Raw genomic sequence first — 20,378 nt, 5'->3', positions numbered from 1 at the left:
GTTTTATTTTATTTTATTTTTTGTAGAGATGGAGTCTCACTAGATTACCCGGGCTGGTATCAAACTACTGGACTCAAGTGATCCTCCCACCTCAGCCTCCCAAAGTGTTGGGATTACAGGCGTGAGCCACCGTGCCCAGCCTACATTCTATTCTTGTCTTGTAAGTGAATGAATGGTACACACGGGAACTGTACATCTGCGTGTGTGTGTGTCACCTGATGTGCCCCTAGGAACGCCCTGAGCTTGCATGTATCCTAACACATAGACTCTATGGTAAGTACTAACCTGCCTCCGCAAGACCCTGTAAACTGCATGAGGAAAGGGATTATTATTCACCTTTTTATCTCCAACACGTAGCACAGTGCCTGGCACACCAATGGCACTTGAATAAATAAGGGTGTGAGCATTCATGGGCCCCAGAATATGTCAGTTATCTATTATTTGCATTGATCTAAGAACTAGGCATGTCTCCAGGAGAGAAAATAAACAGTAGGTGGTTTCCACACACACACACACACACACACACACACACACACACACACTCCAGGGTTCCAAGCTCAAAATGTATTTGGGAAAACTGAGATAAAGATAAACCACTTTCTTGGCTGCACGGCATCACTAAGATTTTAATTTGCATTGATATTCTCCAAGAGGCAGATATAGAACGGAGTATCATCCGAATTTTACTGACCATGAAGCACCTTTAGAGGAATCTTTATTTACATTGATGTTCTGAGGATCATGCATCTGTAACAGGCTGCATTAGAAGAATCGCAAAGGAAGTCGATGGATCCCAGGTGAAAGTCAGATTGCCAAGAGGTAGGGTCCAAGAATCTCCAGGAGGGTGAAACAGTGATGAAAAGTTTCTTACGTAAGATCATTTGAAACTCCCACTGAATGGCGAAAACCGAGAAGGAAAAGATTTGGTCAATGGAACAAGAGTGAGCAAAGCATGCTTGTTGAGCTGACAGCAGGGTGGCAAAAATCCTCCCCTGGGGACTCCTGGGACCCTGGCAGGAATGTCAGGGAAGGAGCCCAGCGATCAGAATTCCAGGTGCTTCCTGAAAAGTTTCTGACTTAGGAGGTAGGGGCTCCAAACATATGTATTTTAACTCACCAGATACATTTTGATGTTGAGCTAAATTTTGAACTGGCCATTGCTTGACATCGCTCCTTCTGCTCTGACACTAGCTCTTGTTCCCTCCAGAATCTGATCAGTAAACTGATGGGAGCAGAGACTACATTACATGAGGCGAGATTAAGAAGGAAGTGAGGCCGGGCACAGTGGCTCAAGCCTGTAATCCTAGCACTTGGGAGGCCAAGGCATGCAGATCACTCGAGGTCAGGAGTTCGAGACCAGCCGGGTCAACATGGTGAAACTCTGTCTCTAGTAAAAAAAAAAAAAAAAAAAAAAATAGCTGGGTTTGGTGGCGGGCCCCTGTAATCCCAGCTACTCGGGATGCTAAGGCAGGAGAATCGCTTGGACCTGGGAGACAGAGGTTGCGGTGAGCCAAGATCATGCCACTGCACTCTAGCTTGGGTGACAAAAGGAGACTTTGTCTCAAAAAAAAAAAAAAAAAAAGAAAGAAACCAAAAGTGGATAAGTAGAGCAATGTATACAATTTTTCTTGGGGGAAGAAAGAAGACATTGGTGAATAGGATGGAGGAGGTATAACTGATGGAATGAGGTCTCTAAAGACAGTGTGGCAGGGAAGAGATAGCTGAGCACATATGGCAGGTGGTCCTTGGACTTGAGAAAGGACCATCCTCTACTATAATGGGCAGGGAGGGGCAAAGACAGAGCTGAATGTAGAAAAGGTGACAGGGTGGGCAGGGAGTTGAAGATGTTTCTGCCTGGGGTCTTTAATTATGAGTGAGAAGGTGACACCATTCTTAAGACAAAGTGAGTCGGGGTTGAAATAGTCATGGAGACCTGATCACTAGAACCATGACTCACATTGAGGACTTCGTTGAGGTTGAAGGTTAGAAGTATAAAGGATCATCTATCTGTGTCCCATATCCTTGTAGAATCTTTTAGTAGTAGTAGTAAAAGTAGTAGGAGGAGTATTAAGACAGGGTCTGTCTGTCTTGCCCAGGCTGGAGTGCAGTGGCATGATCATAATTCACTGCAGCCTCCAACTCCTGGGCTCAAGCAATCCTCCCCCCTCAGCCTCCCAAGTAGCTAGGACTACAGGCATGCACCACTGTGCCTGGTTAATTTTTTTTAGTTTTGCAGAGATGGGGTCTCAACTATGTTGCCCAGGCTGGTCTCGAGCTCCTGGCCTCAAGCAATCCTCCTGCCTCAGCCGTCCAAAGTGCTTGGATTACAAGCATAAGCCATCATCCTCAACCCACGTAGGATTTTACCCTGGAGCACTCCACATACTGAAGCAGATGTAACAATGGAAAACAGCTGTCAGGAGGATGCCACAGAGAGGCAGGTTGCAGTGTAAGCACCCAGAGGGTCCACATTCTAGAGAATGACAAGATCAAGGTTAAGGCCACAGGAGTGAAAATCAAGAGGATAGAAGGTCACAGGAGTTGAAGTTGAGGCAACAAGAGGTGAGAGTGTTGCCTGGTCATCCCCATGCTCGTTCATCTCCCTAGTATGATCAGGACTTGCAGCAGATACAAGAATGAACAAGCTGCTAGGGAATTCCAGGAGTGGAGGAGTGACTAGAAGAAAAGCAGGTGATAGCAATGAGGGAGAGGGAGTCAGGGAATGTGTTCCTCAATGGAGCAGAGATTTTTACACAATGGTTAGGAACAAGCATATGAAGGTCTACCAGTAGCCTCTTCAAGTGAAGGATCTCACTGCTCCTCTTGGGGGGTCTTGGAGGGCACCCATTCTCCCAAATACGTACACACACACACACACACACCTTGCTCCAACCAAAGTGGGTCCTCTAAGTATTAGCATTCCCCTTAAGACTTATTTTAGAAAAGCTTTTATGAGCAAAACAAAAAAAAATTAAACACCATTGATCATGCCTAGCCCTTCCATTATAAGCCAAGGATGAGCTTGATGAAGGTACCTACTGCTGCATCCTGCTAGCATGCCACATGAGGTACACTCTCCCCTAAGACACAGCTCCTGGATGATGCATCCTTTTAGGGCCGATGAGTTCGGCACCGCTAAGTCCAGAAGAGCCAAGCACTGTGGGGAAGAAGGACCATTGGCCAGAGAAGGACCATGATGGAAGCCCTTGGGCACCTGTTAGGGACAGGGAAGAGAGGCAAGAAGAGGAGAAATAAAGATGGCAAGCAAAGAGGAGTCCGGCTGATGATTCCAATCTAGCAAGGAAGAGCAGCTCAGCATCCAGGCAACAAAGGCTGAGTTCCTTCAGCCTCTCACTGTGCAGGACCTTCCGTCACAAGGAAGTTTACGGGTCTTGTTTATGTGTAGACTTTTTATAAGCTATTCAGAGCAGGGGTGGGAGGGAAAACTAGAGAGAAAAGTTCCCTTTGAATTTCCATTGCTTTCAGAGTCAGCAATTTAATGAGTCATGCATTCTAAATCCTTGCTTTGTCTACACGTTTTCATTTCAAAATACGAGAAAACATTTTGTTTGGAACATGAGTTATTTTTAAATCATATATCAATAGTGCACATCCATTTCTCCCCACATGAATAAAAAAGCTTCCTTTGGATTGGGCTGGAGCCACACCATAGTGGTAGGGTTATTTAGCTGGCATTTGTTGAAGCTACCTAGGCATCACTCTAGTCCCTGGAGTCTGTCTTCTAGGTGGCATCATAGATGAGTCAGCTCTAGACCTGGTCCAAAGAGCTCCCGATCTCATAGTCTAGACAAAAAGTAAAGAAGTGAAGGATTTCACTGCTCCTCTTAGGGGTCCCCATTATCCCAAATACACACACACACACACCTTGCTCCAACCAAAGTGGGTCCTCTGAGTATTAGCATTCCCCATATGACTTATTTAAGAAAAGTTTCTATAAACAAAACAAAAAAATTAAAACACCAATGATCACGCCCAACCCTTCCATTATAAGCCAAAGATGAGCTCAAGACCACACAGTGAATTGAGAGAGGTACCCACTGCTTCCTCCTGCTAGAGAGTCCTTTCAGACCTCCATGCCAAGGAGTCACCTTGACAGGCTAGAAAAAAGGTCAGGGCTTCCTTGCTTCACTCCCTTGTGAGCACTTTGAGAAAAACGAGTAGAAGAGAAAGAGGTCACCAACTACAGGTCACCTCCTGCAGATGCATTAAGAGAAGCACGTTGACACCTTAGCAAAGACAGGAGCAGACAATCTAGGATCTTCTTCTGCAGTGATGTAGACTGACAAACGGGAGGACAATGTGCTGCAGGGCTAGCTGGCTGTGGGAAGGGTGGTGTCCTACCTCTCCAGTCCCCAGCCGGTTTTGTCTAACCTATTGCTTTTTTTTTTTTTTTTTTTTTTTTGAGACGGAGTCTCACTCTGTCGCCAGGCTGGAGTACAGTGGCGCGATCTTGGCTCACTGCAACATCCGCCTCCCAGGTTCAAGCGATTCTCCTGCCTCAGCCTCCCAAGTAGCTGGGACTATAGGCACACACCACCACCCCCAGCTAATTTTTGTATTTTCAGTAGAGATAGGGCTTCACCATGTTGGCCAGGATGGTCTCCATCTCTTGACCTCATGATCCACCCACCTCGGCCTCCCAAAGTGCTGGGATTACAGGCATGAGCCACCGTGCCTGGCCTAACCTATTGCTTTTGTTCCACAAGTCACAGTTCACTAATTTGGGTCTTATAGGGATCAACTTCTTAAAAAGCTTCAACTTAAAGCCTTAATAGCAAATACTTTCCCAGCACTTCATGGAGAGTCAACTAACTCCAAGAATAAGACATACATCTAATAACTCAAAGAACTGGAGTGATATAGCTTGGCTATTTGTCCCCTCCAAATCTCATGTTGGAATATGATCCCATGTTGGAGATGGGGCCTAGTGGGAGGTGTCTGGGTCATGCGGCCGGATGCCTCACGAATGCCTTGGCACCCTTCCTGTGATAATGAGTGTGTTCTCACTCTGTTAGTTCATGCAAGAGCTAGTTGTTTAAAAGAGCCTGGCATCTCTCTTGTTCCCTCTCTCTCCATGTGACATGCCTGCTCCGCCTTTGCCTTCCACTATGATTGGAACCTTCCTGAGGCCCTCAGCAGAAGCAAATTAGGCCACGCTTCTTGTACAGTCTGCAGAACCATGAGCCAAATAAATCTTCTTTTAATCAATTACTCAATCTCAGGTATTCCTTTATAGCAGCACAAAAAGGACTAATACATAGGGGTGAGGAGGCACCCCACTTCTCTAGTCATTCCTCTCCCCATCTTCTGTCCACCCATTTATAGTGGCAGCATCTGCGTTCATACATCTGACCCTCTTCTCTTGGGCACTACTGATTTGATCTGGAGTGGACTGCAATGAGCTTGTTTCCCAGGGGATTTGGAATTGAGACCACACTGATTCCTCCATTTGATCACTGTCAAATGGGTAGCTGTTTGACAGGGATCATCTTCATATGGACAGAGAAACCCAAGAGACTCAGCTGCCTCCGATTTTCCACATCCTTCTAGGTCCTTGATGATGAGCTAAATTTTGAACTGGCCATTGCTTGGCATCGCTCCTCTGCTCTGACACTAGCTCTTGTTCCCTCCAGAATCTCATCAGTAAACTGATGGGAGCAGAGGCTACATTACATGAGGCGAGATTAAGAAGGAATCAAGGCCAGGCATGGTGGTTCAAGCTTATAATCCCAGCACTTTGGGAGGCCAAGGCAGGTGTATCACTTGAGGTCAGGGATTTGAGACCAGCCTGGTCAACATGGTGAAACCCCGTCTCTACTAAAAATACAAAAATTAGCTGGGTTTGGTGGCGGCGACCTGTAATCCCAGAGCTGCACCTCTGGCCTTAGATTTCATGAGACCCACCCTCTGCCACTCTCATGGAAATCTCCCTAACATGTTTCCCTTTTTACTTTTGAGAACTCTCCTGGACTTCTGTCCCTTGCAACCAGTACGGCTCCAGGAGATATGAAAGTGATCTGGAGACGGAAGACAAGACATATCAAGAAGACTCCTCTCTGCTTTCTAACTTTGCCTGCCCTGCCCACACTGTGCATAACCACTCAGGCCGCCACAGCTAGGAAATAGTGGTGGCTCTTTTTTGAGCATGCCTTGGGGTCAGAGGAGGCCCCTGGTGCCCCTGTTTTTGTTAAGGTGTCAACATGCTTCTTTCAATGCACCTGGAGAAGATGACCTGTATATGGGGACCGCATTCTCTTCTACTCCTGTCTCTCAAGGGTCTCACAATACCCAGGCAGTGCTTTATCTGAAGGAGGTTCCCAACCAAAGAACTGAAGGGCAGGAGGCAATGCGCTCTGACAGATGACATTACTGCTGAACCTAATGGGAGAACACGTTCCAGATGGGCTGTGTTCTCACTCCCCTCCACGTCCAACTCCCTGGAGCCTAGACCTTGACTACAGATCTCCCTCCTATGGCCCAACCTAATCCCCTGCTTTTTGGCTTTCTCTCAGCCCACTGCACAAAGAAATCTCTGAGGAATGTGTGGATCCGTCCCCAAGGAAGGAATAACAAAAACAAAAACATGTTCACTGCGTGTGTGTGTGCGCACGCGCACAAATGTGTGATTGGAACAAGCCAGGAGGTGTAGAGACCCTTAGCCCCAGGGTCTAAAGAGAGTTCACGTTCAGCCCCAAAGGAGAAGCACACGCCTTGGGAGAAACTGACTCCTTGGGTCATCACTGTCCCCCAGAGACAGGTGACACTAAACTGCCTAATTCATGCCGCTCGCAACTCTGGCCAAAAAATTCCAAATTCCCAAAATGCAGGAACAAAATGAGGAAACATTTTTAATGTGACAGTGTGTTGAGCAAAAAGACTTGTCTGTTTGCTGTGTGATATCCTCAGGATCTACAGAGGCAGGCAAATACCCCTTTCCTCCGTCACACCAGCTTTCTGTAAGGCAGCCCTCCTAGGACTTACCAAAATGTTTCTCTTACTCAATTTTTACCTCCTTTTCTCAACAGGCCCCACCCCCTTTCCAGGGGAAGTGCTCAACATCCTTTCATTTATCCTAGGCTGGTGAAAGTCCAGCCATGCCTGCCTTTGGTGGGAGGTCCTCTCCTGGAAGGGATGAGCTGGGATGGGGAGACCATCCCAAGATGATCTCTGACTCTAGCCAACCTTCCTTGCTCTGAGCCTGCCCTTCAGCATTTGTCATTTCCAGCTTTACATTGTCCTATTCCAGATGCTTCCTCAGAGGCTAAGAGAGTGGCTTCCCCAGTAGGTAAGCGTTCCCTTGGCCAGGGGTCTCATCAGCTCCTGCCCTTGACTTCTCAAATGTCAAGTTGCGTTGGAGAAGGTTCTGAACAGTCTTGTAGCCTGTTCCTGGGTCCCGCAGCCTAGACCCCTGCTCATGGGAGAAACTGCTGAACATCAGGTGCTCTAGTCACCAAAAATACATCCACTTCCTTTCCTTCCTCACAAGCCTAACTCTAAACTCACTGCCCCCACCATATCCACTTTCAGCCGCCACTGGAAGCTGGTGGTTAGAGCTGGAGATCCCATTCTGAACAGCCTTAGGGAGACAATTTCAGGACGTAGCGGTTTATAGGACTCACCACAGACCAATTCCTTGATGCCAGCATCACACAGATCAAAATTGTGTTCTATATCAAACCACACCCAGAGCTGAAATTCCTCTTGAGTTTGTATAGCCATGAGGGTCTCCGAGGAAAAGAAAAAGAGCAAGATCAAAAACCCAGGGAGGCCTGTGGCTTGGTAGCACAGAAAACTCCTCACCGTGAACTGACCGCATCAATGACCAGAGAGAGACAGGGTAACCTAGTGGTTAGGAACATAATTTTTGGGGGGGATGGGGTGAGATTCAGAGAGACTTGGGTAGGAATCCCAGGTTTGCCTTCGGTTGTGATCTCAGTCAAGCTGCCTAATGTTTGTGTTACTTTCCTCCTGTCAAAGTGAGATTAACAACACCCTTAGGAAATTACTTGAGAATTGATTGAAATTGTCTATGCAAAGCTCCCATTTTTATGCTAGTGCATAGTCCACACTCTGTAAGTTGTATTTGTCATTGTTCACCTGAAAACAGGCATGTCCCTCCCCAAGAGTCCGTCTGCAAACCCACCCCTTCATCCCATCCATACATCTCAAATAGGCTCAAGAAAGGGAATAGAATCTCTGTACCCAGCCAGGACAGCTCTCCCAGGTGTCCATTTCATAGATTCTCCTCTCCAGCCTAGACACGCAGCAGCAACAAAGGCTCCCGGACCCCGCGCCACCCCCTACCTGAGGGCTGCCAAACAATCTAGATCCTGGGGTTTGGGGGAAGAAGACTTGCCAGGTGGGGAAGTCGGGGGCCTGGCTTCTCGGCGGCTCCTCTCCCCCTCCGAGGGCTCCTCCGTCCCCCTTTTTCTCATTCTCGGGCTTCCCCTCTCCGGGTTGCTCTGGCAGCCGCATCGGGGGTCCAGGGCGATGTTCTCAGAGAGATTTAGGAGCACATCAAAGGAACGTCAGCGAAGGCACTGAGACTCTGAAAGGAGTTGACAGAAACTTACAGCCTGCACAGTGCTGGGCGATTATTTTTCTCAAAAGCCGGCCGCCTAAATAATTCACACCCTCCCTTCCGTGTTTACACAGGACAATGGTAGAAACACAATCCTGGCACAAGAAATATAATTACAGTTGTGACAGATGTTTAGTTATTAATAAGGCCTCAAATGTCACCAGAGGGTATTGCACAACAAGCCAATAATGCGCTTTTGGAGCCAACCTTAATATTTACAGGTATTTTTCCATTCGTACCCCCATGGGCATTGCTGGAGTATGAGCAGTGTGGAGAGAGCTATAGCCGCCAACGTGATTGCAACTTGCAAGGAAGCAAAACACCTTGCCAGCATCATTTGTTTCCTTGCTGCTGACACCAGGAAAGCCACCAAAACAAAATGGGGGACTGAGCTGGAAATCACCATCTAACGGTGAAGGACTCTGGCCAAGCCTCCCAAACTTAGACATGCTGTCACAATCCCAGGGCAATACCCTCCTAACTTCCTCAAAGCAAACAGCATCCAAGATAGCATCCCATTACCAGCTCCAGGGCAGACTTGCAGCCCATGCATATGGAATCTCTAGGTCCACTTGATGTCACCAAGTGGCAACATCCTCTTTCTACCTCTCTCTGATACCTAGTTACCACCTACTTGTCCCTTACAACTCAGCTCAGGTGTCACCTCTTCTGAAAAGTTTCCCTTGACCTGGTCCTCTCCCTTGGTTGGGTTAAGGCACCCCTCGTCTCTGCCTACTTCTACTGACATTTGTCCACAATCTCCATCCCCTCCTCCCAACATTGTGTTGAGAAAAACCCCAGGCAGGGAAGAGTTCAGATGCACACTGTGTGGCATTTAGGCCCAGGCAAGGACAACCTTAAAATAATTGGTGCTCAATAAATATGTATTGAACACACATTCAATCAATGTCAGTTCTCTTTGGTTCCATTGAAGTTAAAAACAAACAGTAATAAACACAAACAAAGATTCTCTTGAGATGTGAAGTTCAGAGAGGGTAAATGGAAGACATTGGTGATGAAACCAACAAAGCCCCGGCCACCATGGATCAGGGCCCCGTCTGAGAAAGCTGTGCCCATAAGGATGTCTGCACATTGCAGCAGGCAATGGCTTCTCGCAGCAACACACAGATGAGTCTCCATTTCTCACTGCTTGGCCCCTGAACGTTGTATCCTGGGAAGTCCCTCTGCCCTCTTTCTACTCTCTCGATTCTGGGGAGAGGTGCATGCCCATGCCTGGAAAGTGGTCTCCTGTCAAAGTCAGCTCTTAGGAGATCAGGCTCAGAAAATGACTATAGAAAGCAGGAAGAAGGCTTGAAGAGCTGTATACGGATGGTAGACATTATCGTTGTAGGTTGTTGTAAATCTGCACACACAGTACCCAGTGAAAGTTAGCCTCATTCGGCTCAAATGAAACAGGCTCAGGCCCAAAGCCCTGTGCATAACTCATCAGCCACTGGGGTGAATGAATGAAGGACAGACACATAAACCAACTGGATGCTTTGTAATTTCCACCTGGACCAAAAACCCCCATGGTTTTAGCTCAGGGCTGGACCAGATGGTGTCTGGGTGCCCCTGACCTCTGAGATCTCTGGTTCCCCGACGGTTGTGGGAAGGAGTTGAGCCCTCCATCCCACAGGAATGATGAGATAGCACAGGAAGGGTGTTTTGTCCTGTGATTACGCTGGAATTTTCCAAGGGCTGGGATCTCAAAGACACCTTAAAGAGAGTAAGTGCCTCAAAGCAAGAAGCCATGTCTCACCAAACAGCACATGTGCAATGCATCCATGCAACAGCACTTGGCCTCAAACACATACATGCATACACACGCACACACACACAACAGCACTGGTCTTCAGATGTGTGCTCACAGACTAGCCTTATAACACTCATAGCCTAGGGATGATCTTAGAGCCATCTAGCATGGCTTGGGAGGCCTCAGGAAACTTCCAATTACGGCGGAAGGCAAAGGAAAAACAGGCGTCTTCACATGCCTATTTCCTGAGACATATGCCCAGGAGCACTCACCCCCACACCTACATGGCTCCCACGCAACTTCACACAGCTGCACACTCTGTCCCCAGCAGCACACACCCGTACACCGCTCTTACACATGCCTATGACTCACATTCACACACACTACAACGCCCACTTCCCCACACACGCGGCACATGCCGAAACTCTTGGAGACTTCTCTAGTTAGCTCGTTAAGTTAAACAGGAGAAACAAGCGTGTCATTACAGTAGAAACGCAAAAAAAAAAAGACATTTTATTTTCAGATATGCTTTTAGTTGCCATGGCAGTCCCCAGCACCATGGAAGTTGTGATTGGTGGTAAGTGCATATTTCAAAAAGCAGTAATTAGCTCTCCATATGCAAAAACTTCTGAATATGTTGAGTCTCTTCTCTTGTCAGGTCCCCCCAGGCAGTGTGGACATCAGAGCAGGGCACCCAGATGAGAGCTGCCGGGAGCTCTCTGCAAGGATGTTCCAAGCTGATGGTCGCCAGGCTTCTAAGCCCAATACACTTAATGACTTGGAACCTGCCCACAGCTCAACAGGCGCACGGCACTAAAGGTGGCAGCTCCCCGTAAGGAACAATCGCTCTTGCTGTCCAGCCGGCCTCTGGTGCCCTCACTGCAGCACTCGGGATGTGCCAGAGAAACACAAAGCCAGGGGACCCAAAATGGAGCTGGCTCCAGTAGCCAGAAGCCATCTCTCCAGAATTCCCCTCTCCCAGTCACAGCTGCCTGCTGGCATAACGGGAGAAGCCAAGCTGCCCTGCACAAGCCGGACTGACCACCCTTGGCCAACTAATGAAGCACCCCACGTTGGCATCTGCACAGAAGACAGACCTCCATCTTCCCCCAATTTAACTGGAAGCTTCTCCAAGACACAGGCACCTCCTGAGTCCTCACAGCCTTATGCATTTTGGGACCCAAGGTGCATTTCCCAATGAGGTTCCTTGTCCCCAAATTAACCGGTTACCTCATTTCCTGATGCGATTCCTAAGGGCGATTAATTTCCAGAATTTGTCCTCTAAAGTCCATTTGCTAATTGCCTTTACAATCATCATCTGAAAGGTCAGCCGGAAGGAGCTGGATTTTTGAGCCCTGGTCTTGAAGGTAGAGCTTTGGGCTAATTCCTAGACCCACATGAGCGTCCTCGTCAGCATTTTTTTTTTTTTTTTAAGACGGAGTCTTGTTCTGTCTCCCAGGCTGGAGTGCAGTGGCATGATCCCTGCTCACTGCAGTCTCTGCCTCCCAGGTTCAAGCCAGTCTCCCACCTCAGCCTCCCGAGTAACTGGGATTACAGGTGCACACCACCAGACCTGGCTAATTTTTATATTTTTAGTAGAGACGGGTTTCACCATGTTGGCCAGGCTGGTCTTGAACTTCTGACCTCAAGTGATCCTCCTGCCTCAGCTTCCCAAAGTGCTGGGATTACGGACATGAGCCACCACGCCCAGCCCCTTGTCAGCTTTTCTTTCCAATAGGTGACCTTCCTTTAGCACTGAAAATGTCCCTGGAACACTGGCCAGTCACTCTTTTAGGGCTCAGACCAGTAGGAGGCACTCACAATCCACCCAAAAAGTGATGTAGCCCTGAGTCTACCCTTTGAGTGCTCTATCACCTGCATCACTTTTATCAACCCATAATATGCAGAGAATGATGGAGTAATATTGTTAAGAACATCGCTAATCAAATTAGACCATGCAGTTCAAATCCTGGCTGTGCCACTTAGGGGCTGTGTGACCTTGGGTAAGTGACTTAACCTCTCTGGGCTTCAGTTTCCTGATCTGCAAAATGAACCTGATAATAACACCTACCTTTTAAAGTTATTGTAAAGTGTTAGGCACACAGCAGGTGCTACATACGCTAGCCACTTGATATGGTTTGGATTTGTGTCCCCACCCAAATCTCATGTCAAATTATAATCCCCAATGTTGGAGGTGGGGCTTGGTAACAGATGACTGGATCACGGGGGAGTATTTTTACCACTTTCATGCTGTTCTTGTGATAAGAGTTCTCATGAGATCTGGTTGTTTGCAAGTGTGTGGTGCTTCCCTCCTCTCTTTTCCTCCTGCTCTGGCCATGTGAAGACATGCCTGTTTCCCCTTGGCCTTGCACCATAATGGTAAGTTTCCTGAGGCCTCCCCAGCCATGCTTCCTGTATAGCCTACAGAACCGTAAGCCCATTAAACCCCTTTTCTTTGTAAATTACCCAGTCTCAAGGATTTCTTTACAGCAGTGCAGTAACAGACTAATACACTATCGCTCTCCATTTTTTTCTTTTTGCACTAATAGAGACTGAGCTCCTCCTCTGCTCAGATGCGCGCTGGACTGGACACAGGGTCGGATGGAGGTGGGACATGTAGAAGTGAATCCACCACAAATATGGCCTCATGGAGCTCAGAGTCAAGCTGGGAACTCAGACGCAAACACACGGAACAGGGGAAGATTGTCTCTGCTCCTTCAGTCTGAAGGATCAGTTTGTTCCTAAGGGTATCCAAGAAGGGAGACTTTGCTTCTCCCCCTCTGTGGCACTAGGTATGCAGTGTGTGGCATTTAGGACCAGGCAGGAGCAACCTTGAAATAATTGGTGTTCAATAAACATGTACTGAACACACATTTAATCAATGTTAGTTCCCTTTTGTTCCATACTGACGTTAAAAACAAACCGGTAGGCCTGGCATGGCAGCTCACATCTGTAATCCCAGCACTTTGGGAGGCCAAGGGCGGGTGGATCACCCAAGGTCAGGAGTTTGAGCCCGGCCTGGCCAACGTGGTGAAACCCCATCTCTATTTAAAAAAACAAAAATTAGCAGTGCGTGGTGGCTCACGCTTGTATTCCCAGCTACTCAAGAGAGTGAGGCACGAGAGAGAATCACTTGAACCCGGGAGGTGGAGGTTGCAGTGAGCTGAGATCACGCCACTGCACTCCAGCCTGGGCAACAGACTCGGTCTCAGAAAAAAATTAAACACACACACGCGCACACACACACAGAGATGTGAAGCTCAGAGAGTGTAACTGGAATATGTTGGTGATGTTGGTGACAAAACCAACAAGGCCCTGGTCATCATAGGTAATTTTTTGTATAAATTTATGGGACACAAGTGTAATTTTGTTACATGCAAGGATTGCATAGTGGTCATCATGACCACTAATTATTATCTTTTCCTTTTTTTTTTTTTTTTTGGAGACAGGGTTGCATTCTGTCACCCAGGTTGGAGTGCAGTGGTGCAATCATAGCTCCCTGCAGCCTCGACCTCCCAGGCTCAAGCGATCCTCCCACCTCCAGCCCCCTCAGTAGCTGGAACTACAGGCGGGCACCATCACTCCTGGCTAATTTTTGTATTTTTTGTAGAGATGCAGTTTCACCATGTTGCCCAGGTTGGTCTCAAACTCCTGGGCTCAAGTAATCTACCCACCTCAGCCTCCCAGAGTGCTGGGATTGCAGGTGTGAGCCAGCACACCTGGCCCCACGTATATTTTTTGGGGGCGGGGGGCGTGGTGGTGGAACGGAGTCTTGCTCTGTGGCCCAAACTAGAGTGCAGTGGCATGATCTCAGCTTACTGCAACTTCTGCCTCCCAGGTTCAAGCGATTCTCCTGACTCAGCCTCCTAACTGGGATTACAGGCACCCGCCACCGCTCCTGGCTAATTTTTGCATTTTTAGTAGAGACAGTGTTTCACCATCTTGGCCAGGCTGGTCTCGAACTCCTGACCTCATAATCTGCCCGCCTCGGCCTCCCAAAGTGCTGGGATTACAGGCAGAAGCCACTGCACCCGGCCCAGTGTACTCTTAAATGGACCTCTGTGCTTGGAACCCATGCACCAGATTGGTTGCTGAAGGTCACAGAGACTGAAATGATGAGGTTGGCCAGTCCTCTCAGGCTGTATCCATATACCTCCCTTCCTCAGAGGCTGGCACAGAGTATACTCTTAAATGCATCTCTGTGCCAGCCTCTGAGGAAGGAGGCATATGGATACAGCCTGAGTGGACTGGCCAACCTCATTATTTCAGTGTCTGTGGCCTTGAGCAACCAATCTGGTACATGGGTTACAAGCAGACTCAGCACACCAAAGTCTTTCACGGATTTGATCCCTTTTGAAGTGTCTAAAATTCCAATCACTGGGAGCAAGATTGAGCTGAAAATCTAATGTTTGTGAATGGAGGAGAATGAGCCTGCATTGTTTATGGGAATAAATAATTCATAAACATGGGTTAAATGATTTTATTTAGCCTCTGGGAGCCCCATGGAACAGTGGTTCCCAGGCTGTTACTCGAAGACCCAGTTCAAAGAATCACCAAGGAACGCTCCCTCCCTTTTAACCACGTTGGGCATCAAGTTAGTCTTTTGCATCTTGTGGTCTCTGCTAGATTTTACAATTCTTGAGAGCCACATTATAATCATAATTTTTTCCCTGTAATGCTCGATAATAGTTTTGCCCGTGGTCCTTTCCTCTAACACCCTGCAAAGATGCACGATATTTAACCCACAACAAGAATTTATTTTTGTTATAACTGATTCTTTTTTGAAGGTATCTTTTGGACAAAATGTTGCATAGTGCGTGTCATGCCATATGGTGTGTAATGGGGTATGAGTTGCTGACAAAAAAGAGGACGGGGCAGAGTGTGAGCTCCAGCCTGCCCCAAAACTAAGCCCTGCATTTGCTGGAACATGGGAGCCTGGAGCTCTTAAATACGAAACAGAGGTTGTCAGATCTACTCAGCTGCTTATGAGCAATGAAGTCTCATCACTGCACTTGTGTCTACTGACTCTGTAAAGGTGATTGTTGGCCATCATTTTGAATATCTTACTACTAAGATGTATTCAAAAGCACAAAAAAGAAATCTAAAACTGCTGATCTAGGACGTAGAAAATGTCCATGGAATTCCTTGAAAGATGCAAAAGCGAAATCCTTCTATGTGATGTAAAATCAAACTTGTTTTCTTCCTATTTCTGCCCAAAACCAATTAGATACCATCATGGAAATAAAATATATATACAGGCAAAGCCAAAATTCTAAGTCCACATCTGAAACCTGAAATTAGCTTTTCAAATCACCTCTATACAATTCTTCTGCAGGTGAGACTTCTCAGGAGCCCTAATGTCCCTTCATGTCCTGGCTTAGATTCGCATAAGCAAAACATCCTAAACCCTGGTTCTTCAAAATGAAAACCAAGACCCTATGAAAGGCTCACAACAATCAAATTAACGTTGAAAATCAGAGTAAAATAGGGAACTATATATATTTCCTGAACATAAATACAACACACACCTCCATATCAGCTCACAAGCCAGCACCCTACTTCTTACTTTCCAGGAAGCACTAGAAACTTTATTGCTAAAATCAGAAAAAATACAAGGATGTTCACTATCTCTGCTACTATTAACACTGTATTGTAGGCATTAACCAACATAATTAGACAAACAATTAGAGGCATATGATGGGAAAAGAAATAAAATAATTTGAAAGTGATATGATTATATGTCTAGAAAATCCCAAAGAATTCATGAAAAAAACTATTACAAATAATAGGTGAATTTAGTAAAGCATTAGAATAAGACCAACATACAGAACTTAACAGATGTGTAGAAACAGAAGATAATGTATGGGCAGAGCTTATTTATAAGAGGCAGAGCTTATTTATAAGAGCAAACATAAATAAAAGTCTTACAGATTTGAAAAAAACTGTGTCAAAAGGAAAAAGCAAAGCAATTCCTTAAAATAGAAAATGAACTGAAACATGCAAACACAACTGTTATTTCAAGTTAATGGCTTAACTACAGAGAAAATCGTTTTTTTCAAGTTACTTTAGAATATAATATTTTGACTGAGCTTTCCAAGTGAGACAGTCTCAGGACAAAAAGAACCACAAAGAAATCATACATAAGAGATTCATGTAACATCATTAGGAATCAAGATTTTCTATGTTAAAGAGCTGTAAATGTAACAATTTCAAGGTTAAGTAAAAACTCTGAAATCTAGTTTGAATAAAAATATCACGGTGAACTCATAATTTATTTTTGTCTTTAAAAAAATGTGGACTTATCAGTTGCGTCACTGAAAAGACGTCAAGGTAATAAAACTCAGGCAATGAGCACTCAAATTGTAGTCTCGAAATACCATTTCCGGCTAAGTAATCAGTTCCATGACAGGAAATACGAAAAGTCTTGTCAGGCCTAAAAGTGGATAAGCTCTCAATGATGCCAAATGACAGAGAAACCAACTGGAAGACATAGTCAATCACCAAATATGGTCCAACTCATTATCCTGAAAATTCACATGAATGTAATCGCTAAGGCATAAAGTAATTACTCTTTGAAAGTAATAAATAAGAAAAGAACTAAACAATTGTCCTGCCTTTTCTATACAGATTATATTACAAGATAACCAAATAGTTGATGAAGCAACTCTCTTTTAGAGCAGAATCATAAACCGATAAAGAAAAAATCATAGATTAAAACACCACCATAATCTGGAGCTTGTCTCCAGACTATGAAAGTACCCAGATGGCTCCCCACCTGGCCCAGCCAGGACCCAGCCGTCACCTGCACGCAGCTGAGCCCACCACGCCCATTAGCTTCTGTGCCCACCTGTGTGCGCAATTTATTCCTTCTGCTGGGTTCTTGGTCTCGCTGACTTTAAGTATAACGCCGTGGACCTCGCGGTGAGTGTTACAGCTCTTAAAGGTGGCGCGTTCGGAGTTGTTTGTTCCTCCCAGCGGGTTTGTGGTCTTACTGACTTCAAGAACGAAGCCGCAGACCCCCGCGGTGAGTGTTAAAGGTTGCGCGGACCAAAACGGTGAGCAGCAAAACATTTATTATGAATCGCAAAAGAACACAACGCCCACACAGCAGAAGGGGAACCCAGCTGAGCTCCCCTGCTGGCTCGGTTGGTCAGCTTTTATTCCCTTATATGGCCCTGCCCGTGTCCTGCTGATTGGTCCATTTTACAGAGTGCTGATTGGTCCATTTTACAGAGTGTTGATTGGTCCGTTTTACAGAGTGCTGATTGGTCCATTTTACAGAGTGTTTTACAGAGTGCTGATTGGTCCATTTTACAGAGTGCTGATTGGTCCATTTTACAGAGTGCTGATTGGTCCATTTTTACAGAATGCTGACTGGTGCATTTACAATCCTCTAGCTAGACACAGAGCACCAATTGGTGCATTTACAATCCTCCAGTTTGACAGAAAAGTTCTCCAAGTCCCCATTGACCCAGAAGCCCAGCTGGCTTCACCTCTCACACCCAGGGGCAGCTGCTGGAGGAGCAGCCCCAGCCCTTGTCCCCTCATCCTGCCCCCATGGAACCTGCTTTGGGAAAAACAAACTGGAACAATAAAAATGCCCCACATTCCAAATCAAGCCCTTGTCAAAGTCCCTTGCCTTCAGCCCAGGAAGTTTCTAGAAGCAGTCAAGCCACAGGACAGAGAACTATCTGGTGGCCCAGCTCTCCCTGGAGAATCCATCTCCCACCTCCACAAGGAAGCACCCAGACCATGGAGGCCACAGCCCCAGGCCTGGCTTTCATGGTAGGATAATATTTAGGGTCACCCTCTTACTCCTGGGGCAGCTGGTCTAGCTCCGAGAAGGTTCCCTGATGGCTGTGCTGGCTCACGCTAAGCCTACCTGGAGTAGGCCAGTGGCTGGTGGCCACCTTCAGACCTGGGCTCACCCCGGGGGTTTGCACTGATGGGCCCCCTGGCAGAGATCACAGAGGCAGGTTCTGTTAGACACATGCACACACATACACTCTTACATGTATGCTCACTTACACACTTACACATACACTCATATGTACACACTGACACTTGTGCCCACCCAGTCACACACACACTCATACACACATATACACTCACACACAGCACACATACACACATATACATTCACACACACCACACACACACTCATGCACACACACACCACACGTACACACACACATTCATACACATACTATCATACACTCACATCCACACATACATTTACATACACTCATCCACACACACCCACGAATATACACACTCATACATGCACACCACACATGCACATTCTTACACACACGTACACTCACATAGACTCACATACCACACATGGACACACATGCATACTCACATCACACATGCTCACATAAGGACACAAACTCACACATACACACTCGCAGATACACTCATAAACACACGCACACTCACAAGCTCATACATGCATGCACTCATATGCACACCACACACTCACACTCATACGTATACACACTAACACATGCACACACTCATACACATATACACTCACACTACACATGCATATAGACTCACAGTTATGCACAACAGTGCATAAACATGCACACACTCACACATATACATTCACACTCACACGACACATACACATATACGCTACACTTATGCACATTCATGCACAGCACATATGCACACACATACGCATAACAAACACACTACACATACACACACACCCCTCGCAAACATTCCCACTTATGCATTCACATTCATGGCACATACACAAACATGCACACACATCACACACTCATGTATACACACATACATGCACACACACTCTCTTACATACATACACACGCACACCACACTCTCACACACGCACCCTCACATATACTCCCCCTTCCTTCTGTTTCCATGATGTCTGCTGTCTCCAGGGCTTTCCGTTTTTGAGTCCACTGCTACAATTAAAATACTCCTGAGAGCAATTAAGCTTTGGCAGCTAATAACTTAATTACCCACTAATACCGTATCTTCCCATCACCCTCACCAAGCAGGAGCAGTGAGGTATGAGGCGGATTCACTCATTGGAGGCAGACTGTGGGAAGATCCAGGATCCTGGAGTTTGGCGGGAAGCTCAAGAGACCCATGGGGGAGCCAGAGGCCCATGGGCCTCCTTGAGTCCTGGGGCCGAATCCTTCATTCTGTGCACCCACTACAGAGCAGTGTCCTTAACCAGGGCTTAAAATTACCTACTAACATGAAGAGTGACCTACAAAAGAAACTGACCTAATCAACCCCTGGTTCACAATTGGGTAGAGTGAGACAGATAGGCTGAGTGGCTTCCCATGGTCACACAGCTTCTCTTGCAGGCCAGAGGCCTTCTCGATGCCAGACCAGGGGTCCTGGGATGGGTGGTGGCAAGACCCTCACACCAGCCTCCCTGAACTCACTCCCCACTCCACCCTAACTAGCATGGCAGCACAGAACTTCCCAGAGACGTTACAGAACAGCAAAGATTGGAAGTCCAGTGTTGGCCCCCAATCTGGATAATTCAAGCAAATGTTTGAAGGAAGGATGTCCTGAATTTGCCATAAGCTATATTTCTCCTAGGACGACTGAGAAGCAGTATCTGTCGAAGTGGGAACATGAGCTCTGTACCCCTCTCTGTTGCCAAGTTCATCCATTTCATGGAAATGGTTTCTTTTCATTTTTGTGACATGCTTGGATGGCCCGAGACTCCACTGGTTATTTAATTTCCCTTCCCAGCACCCAAATATACATCCTGAATTCCAGATATGCTATGGAGTGAATTGTGTCCCTCCTCCAAATCCTTACATTGAAGCCCTCAACCCCAATGTGACTATATCTGAAGACAAGGGTTTGGGGAAGTCATTTTAAATGAGGTTTTAAGGGTGAGACCCTAATCCAATTGGACTGTGGCTTTATAAGAAGAGGAAGAGAGGGATCTCTATCTGTGCCATGTGAGGACACAGCAAGAAGGCAGCTGTCTGCAAGCCAGGAAAGGAGTCTTCCCTAGAACCT

The 20,378-nt window shown here is 46.6% G+C and overlaps 1 protein-coding gene across 7 annotated transcripts in view; it reads right to left on the bottom strand.

The window, feature by feature from the left end:
* The window catches only part of CALN1 (calneuron 1), a 666,785-nt gene that overhangs the window by 614,590 nt on the left and 31,817 nt on the right, over positions 1–20,378 (bottom strand). For 2 of the 7 annotated variants that reach the window (XM_058444400.1, XM_058444402.1), the window contains exon 1: positions 17,203–17,628. The exons of 1 other annotated variant lie outside the window; for it this stretch is intronic. In XM_058444400.1, the coding sequence (XP_058300383.1) occupies positions 17,203–17,426 (224 nt within the window). In that variant the 5' untranslated portion in view covers positions 17,427–17,628. Of the gene's footprint in view, positions 1–8,325; positions 8,570–17,202; positions 17,629–20,378 lie in introns of those variants that run through there. 4 more of the 7 variants (XM_032757557.2, XM_058444415.1, XM_058444408.1 and 1 more) reach the window with 4 other exon arrangements.

This window comes from Hylobates moloch, unplaced genomic scaffold (genome assembly GCF_009828535.3).
Source record: "Hylobates moloch isolate HMO894 unplaced genomic scaffold, HMol_V3 SCAFFOLD_1, whole genome shotgun sequence".
NCBI lineage: Eukaryota > Metazoa > Chordata > Mammalia > Primates > Hylobatidae > Hylobates > Hylobates moloch.
The sequence above is the reverse complement of the archived record's forward strand: the minus strand, read 5'-3'. Positions and strand labels throughout refer to the sequence as shown.